The sequence below is a fragment of the Platalea leucorodia genome (assembly GCF_965183815.1).
Source record: "Platalea leucorodia genome assembly, chromosome: 2".
Taxonomy (NCBI): Eukaryota; Metazoa; Chordata; class Aves; order Pelecaniformes; family Threskiornithidae; genus Platalea; species Platalea leucorodia.
The window spans coordinates 30,367,594-30,382,605 of record NC_138824.1 but is presented as its reverse complement, the minus strand read 5'-3'; the positions used below and the strand labels follow the sequence as shown (position 1 = coordinate 30,382,605).

The following is a 15,012-nucleotide window of genomic DNA, read 5'->3' as shown; positions in this document are numbered from 1 at the left end:
TTATTGAAAGCAGTCCTTCCACTCCCAGGGTCAGGCCTGTGGTTTGGAAGATGATACAGACAAGGTCTCAGATGAAAAACAGGTTGTGCTTGTACTTTTGAAATCTTCATTATAATGTGTTCTTGTAAGGATTAACATTCTGTAGGACGTCTTCTCTTTTATACAGTTAATCTGATGCTGGCCAAGTCATAGAAGAAATGGTATATGAAAATTAATTTTGTTCCTCATTGTTCTATTTAGTTTGGAGGTCACTTCTCCTTTCCTCTTTATGCAATATAAGCAAAACCTACTGGAGCAGAGCTTTGATCTATCGGCAATCACAAACCTCATTAAAACTGACAGGCACACTGGCCATGCTTTGTTCAGGAAGGAGCAATTAAGTTCTTTTATGGCGTAAGATAGCTAAAAACTAGAAACCGCTGCCCACGGCACAGGGCTACATGACCAAGCGCTAGGATGAGCTAACTCGTATGAGCAAGCACTAATTTGGGGAAAGTCAGAGAGATTTCTCTAGGGACTGCTTGTGAACGCAGCGGCAAGAGCGCAGATTGGTTGCAGCTGTGTTTGCCTGTGTGCATGTCCGGGACCGGAAACACCACGCGAGAGCCAGCAGACAGTGGGAGAAGCAGTGGTGCATGGCCCTGAGAAAAAGCCAAGGGACAGCTTCTTCTGGGCAGGCATCCTGGCTAGAGCAGCAAACTTGGACTGCCGCACAGTGCTCCCTCCCATTTGCTTCCTCTGCGTGCAAGGAAATGGGACGTGGCTGTACATTCTTTGTAAATAAATAGGATTACGCTAAGGAGATAACTGAATTCATCATTGATTCCTCACCACCACCCGCCACAGGAAAATCTGGCAAAGTGCTGAATATTAGTTAACTGCGTGGGTCAAAGTTCTGAATGTAAAACTACAGAGCTTTTCAGTACTGCTAAAATAGTCATCGGAGACCCTGCAGATATCAAGGCAGTCTGTGAAATTCAGACCTCAAAACAGCAGTTGATCATTTCAATCGCTGACGATCCTTCATGGATTTTTAATGCCTGGTATTTCTACAATGTGTATTAAAAGTAGCTTTTATGGAACAATAACAAGAAACTGCTTTCTCTGATCCCTCGTTTGGAGTGTTTAATATAGTCCAGATGTATCTGTTGAAAAGAAATGTAGTCGGACATGATATAGTTGTGAAACGTTTATACATGAGGAAGGTGTTTGATACACGGAGCTATTTTGAATAGTTCCTTTATTTGTGTTATCTTACACCATCTTCTTACCAAGCTGCTATTGGCATCAAAGCTCTTGCAGATTTATTTCCGTATTTAGGTCCCCAGAGCATCTACATCATACATCTCAGATTGTCTCTCTCCATGTGAGGGTGTGCTCACACCAGCACAGCCAAGTAAAGTAGCGTGCTTCAAGAAGTCACTGTCCCGATGCCGGAGTGTACTCTGTGTGTGCTCTGACACCTCTGCAACGGGATGTGAAGCCTTAACCTCCTTCAGTGGGAAGTAAAAGGCAGACTTGCAGCCAAGGATAAGAGTGGAAAATGGCCTCAACTCACCTCTTTTCCTTGGTGTTTCACCCTAGAAGACAGTTACAATCTGACAGGTCTTTGGTAGCATGGCTTCAGAGAAGCCTTATGGATGGGGAATACAAACCCAGGGGAAAAAAAAAAAAAGCTGCTTTTTAACTCCAGCTACATTTATCAATCAGTTTTGTGTTAGACATCTTCTCCAGCACAGCACAGGGGGTGCCTGGGGCCGAGAATGAGCAGCTGGTGTGGCCGAAGGGCAAGGCTGTGTTACTTTTGGCAGCAGCGCCGGCAATAGCTGGCTGGAAGCATTTGTGAAATTATGGCCTGTGGGGGCACTTCTGGTTTATGCTGACGTGCGTGCAGGCTGCCACCGAGACAGGCCCCCTCCCTGGCTCATCCTGGCGTTGGTGGTTGTTCGGCTGCGGGATCAGCTGGCTGCCAAAATTGATCCTGCTGAAAACTTTTTTTTTTTTTTTTTTTTTTTTAAAAATGGATTAGCTTTCAGCTCTGTTGGCAAGCAGATCTAGCCTAACATGTGGCTGCATGAATGTCAGAGCCAGCGGAGAGGAGGCATCGGGAAAGCATGACTAAGGGAAGGGAAAAGGATGGAATTATCTCTTTTGCCAGTAGCACAGTCTCAGCTTGGCTTAACCCCCCGTGAATCTACCTCTCAGGGTAAAATTACCTGTTACAGCATGAGTCACATTAATGGCTTGCTTCCACGGAAAGGGAAAAATCTTGTTCCTCTTTTCCTCACTCCTGTGATGTTAGACCTGGTGATTGTCTAATCCTGCACTGAACTGGTTTAACTCGTTGAATCAGCAGAAAACTCACCCTGGCAAAGAAAAGGGAATAGCGTTCTGCTGGCTTAGTGGGTTGGATCAGCTCGGTAAAGCATCTGCGGAGGCTGGCAGAGCTGGTGCAGGCGAGGAGGGCAGTAGCAGTCGGCTCTGAGGTCACGGACTGAACCGCAGCGTATGGCGTCGGTCTCAGAAATCTCCTGTCATAATGCTTAGTAGAAGAGCCACGATCTGGGTTCTCTCTGTAGTTTAAAGATGACAATAGGCGCTATCCCTTTTGTCTTACAACAAACGTGGTGTTTGTCTCATAAAGCTGGAAGTTGCTACTACTTTATAATTCCTTCCAAACTCCTACCCCTGTATTTTCAACCCTCCCACGAGTAAGTGACATTTATCCTAACACTTCCCTTCAAGCTGGGCCTCTCCTTTGAGCCTAGATTTCCCTTGGGTTTGGTTCCTTATTAAATAGGGAAATATTGCCACAGATCTACTAATGCTTTTTTTCCGTCAGCCAGAACTTTTCTCTGCAGCTCCAACAAATGGCCTCTGATGCTGCTTTGGGAAGACACTCTGTGCTCTCAGAGTGCAAGCTCAGAAGCAAACTGCTATTGAAAAACCTCTATCAACAACAAAAAGTTAAAAAGAGTATAGAAAGATGGACTTCCATGTGTGCAAAACAGTTTGTTGTGTGCAACTCTGTCAGTCCGATAGAAGTAGTAAAATGCCCAAATTATATTTGATCACGCTCAGGACAGCCACGGTGCACTTAAGTACGGCGCTGGCTGGGCACTGTCTCTGCGCAGCAAGCACAGAAATCCGGTGCTGTGTTTGCCCAGAAGTTTAAGTTTTCCTCTTTGATGGAGAAAGCCCAGGCAAGGAGGGACAAGAACATTTTCAGATGGTCCTAATGAAGAGGGGGTATCCCGGGCAGGCAGGCGTCCACTCTTATGCCCATACAGCTCCATCTTCATTTATAAGGAGACAGAGTAGGACCAGCCCAAAGAATTAATGGAGAATAAAATGTACTTTAAAAATATATCAGGAGAAAAGTTATATGAGAAATATAATATTAATATGTATGAGAAATATAATATTATAAATATGAACTTAATAATGAGCGAGGAATCTAAAATGTTGTGGTGTTGTTAATATCTTTAACCATAAAATTACAGAAAAGATTAGTAGGAACAGGAAATTCTTGATATAAAAATGGGTGTTGGGAAAGCATAGACAAGGGTTACTTGGAAGACGTAAATGCGCAAGCACTGGGGTATGCCTTGAACGCAATTTGGGTCGCTGAGGAATGGATTAAGCTATCACTTTTCAGAAACTACCTGGAATTACTTCTTTTTAATAAATGGCAAAGAAGATGTCGGACAATAAAGAAGAAACAAGCGGGACGTTGAAGTGCACCTGAAGGTCTTGGTTGCTTCTGTGCAGCAGCTCTACCTTCTGGGGCCCCTCTGCAGTAGATGTGGATGAAGTGCCCAGGTGTGTGAGCACTCCGAAGGGGGTTTTCGAAAATACTTGTCCTTGATCAAACTGTTCCCGTTGAGTCCAGCTGAGAGGGCAGGCCCGCTCGGGTGGAGGCGGCAGGAGGGAAGGCGAGGAGGGAGGGAGCAACAGGGATGCAGGAGGCAGAGCACCTGTGTTTTGGAACAGCTTTTGATGTCGCGTTCCACAAAGTCTAACTGGAAAGTAAGTTCCGTTTGGCTTTGATGTCAGACCTGTTACGTTGACTGAGAGCTAACAGAAGGACTGCAAAGAAAAGATAAAAACCGTAAAGGTTCTCCGCAGTCTCAGCACTTCCAGCCGCAGTTTCGTAGCCCTGTGACTACCCCGGGCAGCTGCGGGACCCCTCCTGCTCTGTCTCCCTGGGACTAGTCGGTGTCATGGCGGGAGACCTGCGTAGGTTTGGCAGGGCGCGTTACTCTCCAACAGATTCACCAGTGAGAAACGGTACAGCCAGCGCGTTAAAGCAAACAGGAACGCGTCTCCATCCTTTTACGAAGCACGTAAGGGTATCTGGCTAAAATGACGTTATTTTTGTTGATAAGTGCTTTCAGGAGGTGGAAGATGCTCAGCGGGATTGCCACCCAGCAGCACTCCTTGTTCGGCTGCGCAACGCGCGCCTGGGAGCTGCAGCCTGAAGTCTAATTTAGCAGAGTTAATAAACAACAGACACCCGTAAATATCTCGGCGGAGGAAGAGGCAGCCTGCTCTGGGCTGCAGACCTCGGCCACCGGCTTCGGCAAGCGGCACCCGCCGCCCGGCTGCGAGGCCGCCCGTGCCGCTGCTCTCTCCTGGCAGCCTCGGCGGCTTTCCTTGCCGCTCGCCGGCGAGCGGAGGGGGAAGAGCCGCAGCAGCTCCTGTCCCGGGGCCGGACCGGCGGCCGCCGGCCAAGGTGGGTGGGCGCAGCCCCTCCGGGCCGGCGGGCAGCAGCTCCCGGCCGACCGCTTCTGCGGGCCGGGGCCGGGGCCTGCCCACCCCTCCCGGGCCGAGCGGCGGCGGCGGGGCGCGGCGAGGAGGGGCGTGCGGCGGGGCGGCCGGCGGATGGCGGCCCTCGGCATCGCCCGCTGCCGCTGACCGCGCCGCCGCGGCTCGCCGAGCTCGGTGAGAGGGGGGCGCCGGGCCGGGCCGGGCCGGGCCGGGCGGCGGGGGGCGGGAGCGGCGGCCGGCAGCGTCGGGCCCGGAGGGAGACGGCGGCGGCGGCTGGGGCCGGCCGCGGCGCCGCGCGGTGTGGGCGGCCGAGGCAGCCCGCTCCCTCCGCCTGCCGCCGGCCTCTCCGCGATCCCCGGCGCGGGTGGTGAGTAGCGGGGGCCGGCGGCGGCGCGGGCGGCGGCAGGAGGGGCAGGCCCGGCGGGGCGAGCGAAGGCCGCGGCATTGTCAGGCGGCGGCGCGGCGGGCTGCCGCCGGGCCGGGGGGAACGCCGCGGCCGCCGCCGTTGCCGTTGGTTTGGCTCGCAGCCCCGCTGCCGGTTTGTTCTTTGCGGGGCCCGGGGTGACTCCGAGGGCCGCCCTCCCCCGAGCAGCGGTGCCCGGCGGAGCGGCCCTGAGCCCCGGGGCGGCCATGGCCGGCGGCTGGGGAGGGCGGCCGGGCCTGGCAGCAATGCCATCGATGAGGCGGGTGTCGGGGATCCCTCCCTGGCAGGAGCGGGGCCGTAAGGAGGAGCGGTGAGGGACCCCCGGCCAGCGCAGAGGCACACGGAGGTGAGCGCAGGAGCGTGCGTTGGCCCTGCCCCTGCGTCCTGCGCTCGGCGGCTTGTCACACCCTGTCGATGAAACGGTGTTCTTGGGGCTGTAACTGCACTGAACCAGAATTGCTTATTTCTCCAGGCCTTTCTAGCTTTCTGAAGGCTGAACATGTTGGATCTACCCGGTACTCCTGGAAAAAACTTTGGCCATGAAATAACAGGTTTAAAGCATGGCCGCGTTCCTCAGCTTTTTTTGGCCGCCTGGACCCCTACTGCACCTGGAGGTCAATCGTTCCATGTTAAAATGCCTACACTGACCCTCCATTAGGTTGCAGTTCCTCTCGATGGTGTGAGCAGAGTAAAGATTATTGCAGCTGGAAGGAGAAGCTCCCATCTCCCTTCCTCCTGTCTTATTTGCACGGGACCCTTTTTTGGGCTGATTCAATGCACCGGTCTGACAGAAGGCTGATGAAATTGCTCGTAGGAGGTCCTGACAAGGACCGGGGCCCTTGCAAAGGAAGGGAGACGAGACCTCTCCTGACTAGCTCAGCTGCTTGTGGAAATGCAGCCTGACTTGGTCAAGTTTTATTTAGAATGCTTGCACGCCATTGCAGGAAACTTGTAATTCAAGAGCTATCTTTTTGTTTTGTTTGAAGCTTAGTGACATTTTGGTTTTGCTTTCAGCCTGCTGCTGACTGATAAACCCAGCTTCTGGGCTGAGATGCATGCTAGATGAACTTCTCTCTGGAGCGTGGGAAAAAGCTACTGTGGTTGGTTTTGTGTTTATGGTTTGATTTGTTTTGCCATTTTTCTTTCTGATGATAAAACTGTGTGAGTTGCTCTTTCTGATGCGTGACATCTGCTGGGTTTGTACCCAGAGAGTTTATGTAGCTCAGGTGAAGGAAGAAACTGCTGTGCCTTTTGGTCCATGTGCTATGAGTGGGGAATTCCAGGGCTACCCAAACCTGGATCAGAAGTCGCACAGAGAAATTGCTAATGGAGAAGTTAAAATGCTGCTGTGGTTCCTCACACAAATACCAAGTTGCTAATACAAAGGCATGTTTCAATCCACAGGCAACTTACTCTCTGAAATTAATGTCCTAAAGTAGACAGACGTTCAGCTGCCCCAACCAGTCATACAAGTTTTCAGTATTTTTAGTTTGGTGCTACTGGTGTTGTAAGGGGGGGGAGGGGGGGAACCTCGTAGACTTGCCCATTTCTTTTTTTAAAATCCTAGGTTTTTAATGATGTCATATAATGGTTTTGAAATTCAGTTATATTTATAAAGCGTAATTATTTAATTGGATAAGTGGGGTTGGAATGCACCAGGACAGTTTTATTTGGATCATGAAACCTTTTTGTATATGTTTTTCGTATTTTTAGGAGCACGAAAGCCTTCAATGTTTGTTCTGCAATTTTGATGGAACGTGTTGTAGTAAGCATTTTCTGCAGTGGTTTGCAGTCCTCACTGTCAGGCATGCAAAGCTGCTTTTCCAGCTCCCTAACTAAGAAGTAAAATCCTCCCTGGTAAAGGAGACGGACCAGAGCAAATATTTTCTGCGCTGTGAGTTTCCATTTACTAGAAGATGGAGAACTGTTATTTTATTTTTGTAGTTATTATCCTCTTAGCACATGAGCAAAACTGATCTTTGTGCTGCTATCGTGGCTAAAAGCTGTGAGTACAAGTCGGAAAGAGGGGACTATTCATAAAGAGGAAGACTCAAGTGTATGGAGGCAAAATCATCCTCTTCCTGTCACCCCATTCTTTTTAGCAGTAGGAAGAGAATGGAAGAGAAACCTTGATTGTACTAACATTGAGAGGCGCTTCAAAATTACTTTCTTGTCACAGAAAATGAAGTTTCTGAATGGGATCTGCGATCTTATAGGAAACCTTAGGTGGTAGATGGAGTCATGAGACCTTTTCTCTGGGGCTTTGTCCCTAGCTGTAATGGTGGCCGCCTTCTGCCTGATGACCTTAGTCCTGAGGATGAGTAGAAAAACTGGCAACTTCTAAAAACTCTCCTTATCCAAACAAGCACGGGGAATACCCCTCCTTCTCATCACTGGAAAAGCATGGGAGGTTTGCTTATACCTCTCAAGAATGGCTCTTTTAGTGTGAAGTCTTGCTGGGACTGTATCTGACCTCTTGTGAAAGAAACTCAGAATTGACCTTGCCTTTCTTTCCTGTAGTTATCTTTGCTTTGGTGTTGATTTTATTGCTCCTCTTGTCCTGTGCAGCATGGATCTTCCCTTGTAGCTCTCCTCTTGGCTCCCATGTTTGCCACTTTGTATCTTTTTGAGGGGACAGGAACCTTACTAATAACATGAAAACTAATTAAAAGAGCTCATTCACATGCCTTACTGTCGCAGGACTACCTTGATGCTCTTTTTTGTGATACATCTTTTAATTTATAAAAGGAATTTTATCACATATATGTGTGAATACATATGGTATAATATGGAAGGAATTTATCCAAGGGAAGTATCTTTCTAATTATAGCTCAAAACTAAGTGTTTGAGAGTTTTGGCTAATACAAACCATCACCCATTTTGGCCTTTATTAGCTATTTGTTTCCATAGAGCATGCTGTAAGTTACAAGGTGTCTGTGTCCAAGAACTTGGCTTTGGTTAGAGGCACTGGGAGGGTAGCGCGCTGGGTACCTTCACTGAGATTTTCCAGTGCAAAGGAGTACATGATAAATCCCCTTCCTGTAGGTCCTGTCCACAAAAAGCAATTGCTGAGGCATGAATGCTGTGAAAATGGAAATGGAAATAGAGATTGCAGATGAGTAAAACTGGTTAACAGTTTTGTTTCATGATGAATTGTCAAGGATTATGGGCAGTTGTTCTTTGAAATGTTTTAACTTTGTGCTAACTAGCTCAATGATTACACATTCACTTCGTTGTTTACAAATACCGCAGAAGCAAGAGAAAAGCTAACTTTTTAAGTGAGTGGTGACTCCCCTTTGTCTTTGCAGGTAGAGCAAAGAGCCACATCACATATTCTGTAGCTGGAGAAATTCTGAAGCTGGGCTTTTTCAGTCACCTTTAATATTGCCTTCTTACCGTAGCGGTGCATGGCGTTTGAAACTGTAAGCTTTGGATGAGTTGAGCAAGCAGAGAGTAATCATATCTTAGCGGGGCTTATCGGCTGGGTGTCTCTTGTGAAAATCCAGTTTCTGGGTATTGCATCAGTGAAGAAAGATGCAAGTCTTGAACTGTTATGAGCACATGCGTTATTTTCATTCAAAGACCTTGCTGGGTTTGGCAAGCCACCTTTTCCTGCATTTCTAGCTGAGAATCCAAAAATGGTTCTGCCTGGACACTGAGCCGTTCTTGTGCCTGCCATCTGGTGGCCAGATACCACAAGCTAACTGGACTGGTTGCAAGAACCCAGCGGAGGCTCTGTCTTAAGGATACTCGAGAAAAAAGTAGATCCTTTTCTCACTGAGCTGTGTCTCGGGTGGAGATTGGTTTTTGCATGGTTTCCCTGGAGGAGAAATAAATTTTGTAAGTTCTGTTACCATCTTTCTTCTCTTTCCTAGGATACAATGGAGCTCCTAGAGGAAGATCTCACCTGTCCCATTTGCTGTAGCCTGTTCGATGATCCTCGTGTCCTGCCCTGTTCACACAATTTCTGCAGAAAGTGTCTCGAAGGAATTCTTGAGGGAAACATGCGGAATGTGCTTTGGAGGCCGTCCCCATTCAAATGCCCCACGTGCAGGAAGGAAACTCCTGTTACTGGAGTCAACAGCTTGCAAGTCAACTATTCCCTGAAAGGTATCGTGGAGAAGTATAACAAAATCAAAGTCACTCCGAAAATGCCTGTGTGCAAAGTGCACAGCGGGCAACCCCTTAACATTTTTTGCCGGACAGACATGCAGCTCATCTGCGGGGTTTGTGCCACCCGCGGTGACCACACAAAGCACATGTTCTGTTCTATTGAAGAAGCTTATTCCCAGGAGAAGCGGGCTTTTGAAACCCTGTTCCAGGGCTTTGAGACTTGGCGTTGTGGAGATGCCCTCTCGCGGCTGGATACCTTGGAAACCAGTAAGAGGAAAGCTCTGCAGATGCTGACCAAAGATTCTGACAAAGTGAAGGAGTTCTTTGAGAAGCTGCAGCACACGCTGGAGCAGAAACGAAATGAGATCCTCTCTGACTTTGAGACCATGAAGCTTGCAGTGATGCAGGCCTACGATCCAGAAATCAATAAACTCAACACAATTCTGCAAGAGCAACGGATGGCTTTTAACATCGCAGAGGCCTTCAAAGATGTGTCTGAACCCATTATATTTCTGCAACAGATGCAGGAGTTCAGGGAAAAAATCAAGGTGCTCAAAGAAACCCCTTTACCTTGTTCCAGTGTTGACATCAGCCCTACAATGAAGAGCTTTGATACCAGCCAGTGGAATGGAATAAAACTAGTTGATGTGGACAAACTTTCCTTGCCTCAGGAAAATAACACTCTTAAATTCAAGATTCCCTCAGTCTTTTCACGCAGGTTTATAGTGACCTCTCTTATTTGCTTGCTTATTCTTGCTGTCACCAGAATGTCCTTTGTGGAGTCAGTCGTCGACAATCTCCAGTGCTGGAAATCTCAGTTCTTTACAATTAGCTTGTCCTATTTGGCAGATACAGTGGAGATAGCAGATCATGCAGTCTTTTACTGGGAACAGATGACAGATGGAGCTTCACTTCTAAGAGAAAAGTGTAAAAACTATACATTGGTTGTACTGGATAATGTTGCACAGTTTGTGTGCAAATATAAACTGTTGTGAAGTCCCTGCTGAAATATAAGAACTAAGAGAGATCTGGTGAAGAAAACATAGAACTTCTTAAAATTAATTGGTTTTTTAAGACTTCCAGTGAAAACATTGAAAGATTCAAAATGTTTCCAAAACATTCATACTGCTCGCATACTTTGAGCACTGATAAACTGGAAGATGAAATGGAGCTTTGAAAAACGCATTGTTTCTGGATTCTTCTTTCAGTGGTGATTATGAGAGTATTATTCACTGTAAATCATTTTTCTTACCAAAATACAGGGCCAAACTGTGTACTTAGTTTAATGTTAATGTAATTGTAGAATAAGAGAAAAAGTGTCACTTCCTAAAAGGTCGTAGTTAAAAAAATTTTTTTCTAACTGGGAGGTGGTTTGGAAAGAGGAGGAACAGTTGTGATTGAGAAGGGCGCTGTACTGAGAGGCTTGTTGAGGACTGCCCTTCCACTGCAAAATACAGAGTGCATCCTTCACGTTCTGGAACCACTTTCTATCTGAGGATGTTACTTCTCACTGAAATAGATATATGTATTGTTTTGTATAACCAAATATTGCAATTATCCTGTGCATTCAGATTACTGTAGGTATCGGTTATTGTTTACATGCTCTATACAAAAATATATCTTCAGGGCAAGCATAGATTCTGGGGGTAAAGAGAAATCAGTTGAGGCTGATAAGAGAAGAACAGGCTGCAAGATAGTACGTACTTTGCAGATAGTACGTACTTTGCAGTTTACTTTTCCAGCATCAGATTGTTGGGGTAACTAAGCTGTGGTGTTAGATCCGTGTTTCTCTGAAGCCACACTTTCTTAAAAAGTGGCCTTATTGTAACCAGTTCAGTGCGGTGAAAGGCACGCACGGGTCAGCCGCAGGAAGGCAGCTCCTGCTCTAGCCCTTCAAAGGGGGCAGGTAGAGCAGTTTCTCTCCTGTCCCTCTCTGTCTCTCCAGATCATCATTCCAAAAGCCAGGAAAAATGATGGGATGGTTCCTTGGAACAGAGTGGGTAACGTGACGGGAGTGTGGATGTCGTTGATGTTTGAAAGTGCTTTAGCATTGGAAAATACATAGGCACTTCTACTGTTACTGTATTTTCGTGTACCTTGTTTCAGGAATTAATTGAATTTTCTGAGTGTATTGACTTGGCCGTAGGATAACAGTGATTTAAAGTGAACTGTAAGCTTGAGTTCTCTGAAGTGCCCTTCTTTAAGAGCATATGATACTGAAGTATATTGCTTGAAGCAGATCTAACCTGTTTTTGCAGTCATCCTGTGAACAGCAACATGTAGAATGAAAACATTTAGTTGACATTTCTGGGAAACAAGCTTAATGTGTGCCATACTTTGGGGGTATTCGTTGGCCTCTCTCAAGGTTTAATAAGGTGTGACGGTCAGTTCACTGTCTTCCAGTAGTCCTTGCAAGCTGTTCGTTTCAAAAATAAAACATTAAATTCCAAGAATCAAAGTTTCCAAGCAACCAAACCCTGCAAACAAAACTATTGTACATGATATTTACATCTTTGTTGCCTGGGAGTCCTGTTGCTGCTCCACACCTCGCTCCAAACACTTGCTAAAAGCACTGAATGGTTCTTGCAGCTGCAGATGCCTTGCAGTTTAGGAAAGATCAAGTCACGAACACGTAGACCGGAGAGTTACAATTCTTGAGTGGCTGAGGTAGCGATGAGTAATCGAGAGGTGGTCGTTCTGAGCGTGGGAGGTGTGAGATTTGTAACCCGGGCTTCTACCTTGCAGCAGTTCCCTGAGTCCAGGCTAGCACGGATGTTGAACGATGACGACCGGGAATTTAAACTGGTGAATGGAGAGTTTTTTGTGGACAGAGATGGAACTTTGTTTAGTTACATCATGGACTTCTTGAGGACTCTCCAGGTCTCCTTACCTACTGATTTCTCAGACTATCAGAGGCTGCAGAGAGAAGCAGAATTCTATGGGCTCTACCCTCTGGCCGACCTCCTGAGCCAGGAACACTTGCTGAAGCCGAGGCTGGAGATCCTGGAAGTGCGTTTTGCTCTCCAAGAGATGCAGGCCTTTTTCCGGATCTTTGGTTCCTGCAGTACCACTGTTGAGACGCTAGCTGAACAGATCACTGTGTTTACAGGGCAGCAGCCAGGACAGAGCTGGAACAGCCCTTTTCCTTCTCAGAAACCACTCGTTCCAGTTCCTTTGGAAAGACCCTCTCATCACGACATGGTTTTTCAGTGTGGTACTGAGTACTCTGCTGGTGACCAGTTTGTGGCCAGGTATTCTCCCTAGTGTGACTGTTCATTATGGAAATGTCTTCGTGACCTGTAGTTCATGAAGCACACGCTACGTGCTAGCAAAGCTCATTTTAAAGAAACTATCGGACAGCTGTCTGAGAGAAAAGACATAGGTTTCCGTCTTTCTGCTAGTTTAATGTTATCTTTTCTAGTCCTGAAATACCCAGTTTAATTTCTGTTACGCTGATTTGCCTGTTCTTCAGCTTTCTAAAATAATGTTCTAGATGCTTGTTTTTGAGTTCTGTTGGGTCTTTGTCTCCCTCTGCCCTTTCTCCTCACTCGCTCTCCCAGCCTTTAGAATTTCACAGCATCAATGACCTTCTAGAAGACTTGAAAAACATGGAGTAAAACGAAGCAGAGGAAACAAAATAAATAAGGAGTGAACTACTGGAGAAGCCTAAAATCTCCACTAGCTCATGGTCCAAAAGACTTTCATATGGAAAAGAGGAAAAAAAGGAATGCCTGAACAGGGTTGAAAACACCAGTAGAATTAAGTTTGCAATTCAGGGCTAGATTATTAACGTATGTGCTACACGGTGGGTTTTCTTTGAATTCAGAGCCAGGTTCTGTTTTTATTAAGATTACTGTATATCAGTGATTTTTGTGATAGCAGTATCGTATTCTAATGACAACTGACATTTTTTAAACAAGCTTTTGCTGGATGTCTCTATTGTATGGAGACACGTTCTTATTGTATATGAATATACAACCTAATTTGTCCTCTGTGGCTGTTAGAACATCTGGAATTTTAAGGAAATATCACTGAAATATTTCCGAAAGGGTTATTCTCTCTGAATATATGAATCAACACAGCAGTCTTTTGATTATTTAAAAAAAAATGAATAAAGTTTATCTTTCTTCTAGCTTTCTTTAGCTAAGCAAGTAGAAGAAAAACTACTTTGCATTTGCGAAGCAACATAGATTTATGTGCCAAACCTTAACTTTATAATGTATTACTAATTTTAATGGACTAACAATTGGTTGAGTAGGTTATGGCAACTTACACAGTGGGGAAAACATTCCTGATTCTTTCCTTTATTTCTTAAGACTTGGTAAAAATTTTCCTCTGCAGATCAATAGAAAAGCTTATCTTGAGTAATGAAACAAGTCGAGTTTGATTATGTTGCCTGCTGAATTTCTACCGACTTAGTCTTTGTGGTGACATGGACTCTCTCGCCTTTTTTGTGCTTTCCATGAATGTTTGGTGTACTTTCCTGTGAACTGTGGGACAGTTTCACCCCTGTCAGCTTATGTATTTTGTAATAATAGTATTTTTACCTGACTTCTGTTGCTTGAAATGTCTGGGTAGATTCTTAAACTGTACTTTCTATCAAGTAAAATCATTTGAGGCAACGTGAAAATGATTTTCGTACTTGTTACCACAAGACCTGCTGTACAGGGTAACTTTGCAATAAATGTCACTGTTTGTAGAGACGAGATCCCGTGCAGTGACAGGTGACGCTGTCGGGGTGAATGTGACTTCGCTGTCCTTTCCATCAGTTACTCTTACCTGAAAACCTGTTGCAGCATTATATAGAGCGTGCCGTCCACCTCTCCTCCGTTAAATGAAACGAGATGGAGGTTATCACAGCTATTTCTTAAGTAAGTTTTGGTGTGGGGGTGAAAGAGAAGTGCTTCTTCCCCAACCTGTAACTGGCTGAACTGTGAGAATTACTATTCTCACAATGAGGGAAAGAGTTAAATTGTCCTCAAAGGAGGAAACAAATGTCCAGAACCTTGGTTGCTGTAAACCCATGCAACTGTGCTGACCTGCACCATCTGAGGACCAGGTTTGTTTTTAAAAAAAACCTGATTCCATCCTTCAAGAAGTAATTAAAGTGTGTTGTAACTGCTTTTTTCTTATTTTAGGTATGTTTCCATAAAGCCTGATAATAGAAAGCTGATTAACGGTATTAACGTGCTAGGCCTGCTGCTTGACACTTTACTCAAAGATGGATTTCGCCTCATAAGCACCAGGACAGTCTCCAGTGAAGAAAAAGTCGGATGCTACAGTTTTGAGAGGATGAAGAGGCCAGCAGGCCTTACCGTCACGGCGAACCAAACCCCAGGGAGCTCCGGGGTAGCACAGGCAAAGAGAAACCAAGTGCAGAAAGGGAAATAACAGCTTTTCCTTTCATCGTTTGAAGGTGGGAGAGGGGTGTGTCAGCACTAGTGGCCTTTTTTTGTTGGCTTGTTTGAAACTGCAACTATTGAGGGAAGTAATAAACAAACAACTTTTTTTTTTTTTCCCAAGTATTTTGGAAAAAAAAAAAAATTGCTTTCCTGCCTTTTACTGCTCCACCCTCTTCAACTCTAAATAAAAGAACCACAGATTCAATACTGGTTTTGTGGACCAGATTCCAGCATTTTCAAGGGTTGTTCTTGTTTTTCTCTGTGGCTAAAATTTATATTAGGACTCGCAAAAAATCAGCCATT

General features: G+C 45.9%; 2 protein-coding genes across 3 annotated transcripts; both read left to right on the top strand.

The window, feature by feature from the left end:
* The first annotated feature begins 4,690 nt into the window (after nucleotides 1-4,690).
* On the top strand, nucleotides 4,691-10,311 carry TRIM13 (tripartite motif containing 13). Of its 2 annotated transcripts, none has more exons than XM_082303825.1 (2): nucleotides 4,691-4,735; nucleotides 9,070-10,311. In XM_082303825.1, the coding sequence occupies exon 2, from the start codon at nucleotides 9,076-9,078 to the stop codon at nucleotides 10,300-10,302; it is 1,227 nt and encodes a 408-aa protein (XP_082159951.1). In that variant the 5' UTR covers nucleotides 4,691-4,735; nucleotides 9,070-9,075; the 3' UTR covers nucleotides 10,303-10,311. The 2 variants fall into 2 exon arrangements, with proteins under 2 accessions (XP_082159951.1, XP_082159952.1); XM_082303826.1 differs by lacking the exon at nucleotides 4,691-4,735 and adding an exon at nucleotides 8,389-8,955.
* A 1,668-nt stretch (nucleotides 10,312-11,979) lies between these two features.
* Nucleotides 11,980-14,791, top strand: KCNRG (potassium channel regulator). Its single transcript, XM_082303827.1, has 2 exons — nucleotides 11,980-12,558; nucleotides 14,446-14,791. The coding sequence occupies exons 1-2, from the start codon at nucleotides 11,981-11,983 to the stop codon at nucleotides 14,696-14,698; spliced, it is 831 nt and encodes a 276-aa protein (XP_082159953.1). The 5' UTR covers nucleotide 11,980; the 3' UTR covers nucleotides 14,699-14,791.
* Nucleotides 14,792-15,012: the final 221 nt, after the last annotated feature.

Bases quoted from the DNA above. Each gene is read 5' to 3' on its own strand.
- TRIM13 (XM_082303825.1), top strand. From the start codon at position 9,076: ATGGAGCTCCTAGAGGAAGATCTCACCTGTCCCATTTGCTGTAGCCTG.
- KCNRG (XM_082303827.1), top strand. From the start codon at position 11,981: ATGAGTAATCGAGAGGTGGTCGTTCTGAGCGTGGGAGGTGTGAGATTT. The intron at 12,559-14,445 runs GTATTCTCCCTA...TTCTTATTTTAG, and splicing joins GGTGACCAGTTTGTGGCCAG to GTATGTTTCCATAAAGCCTG.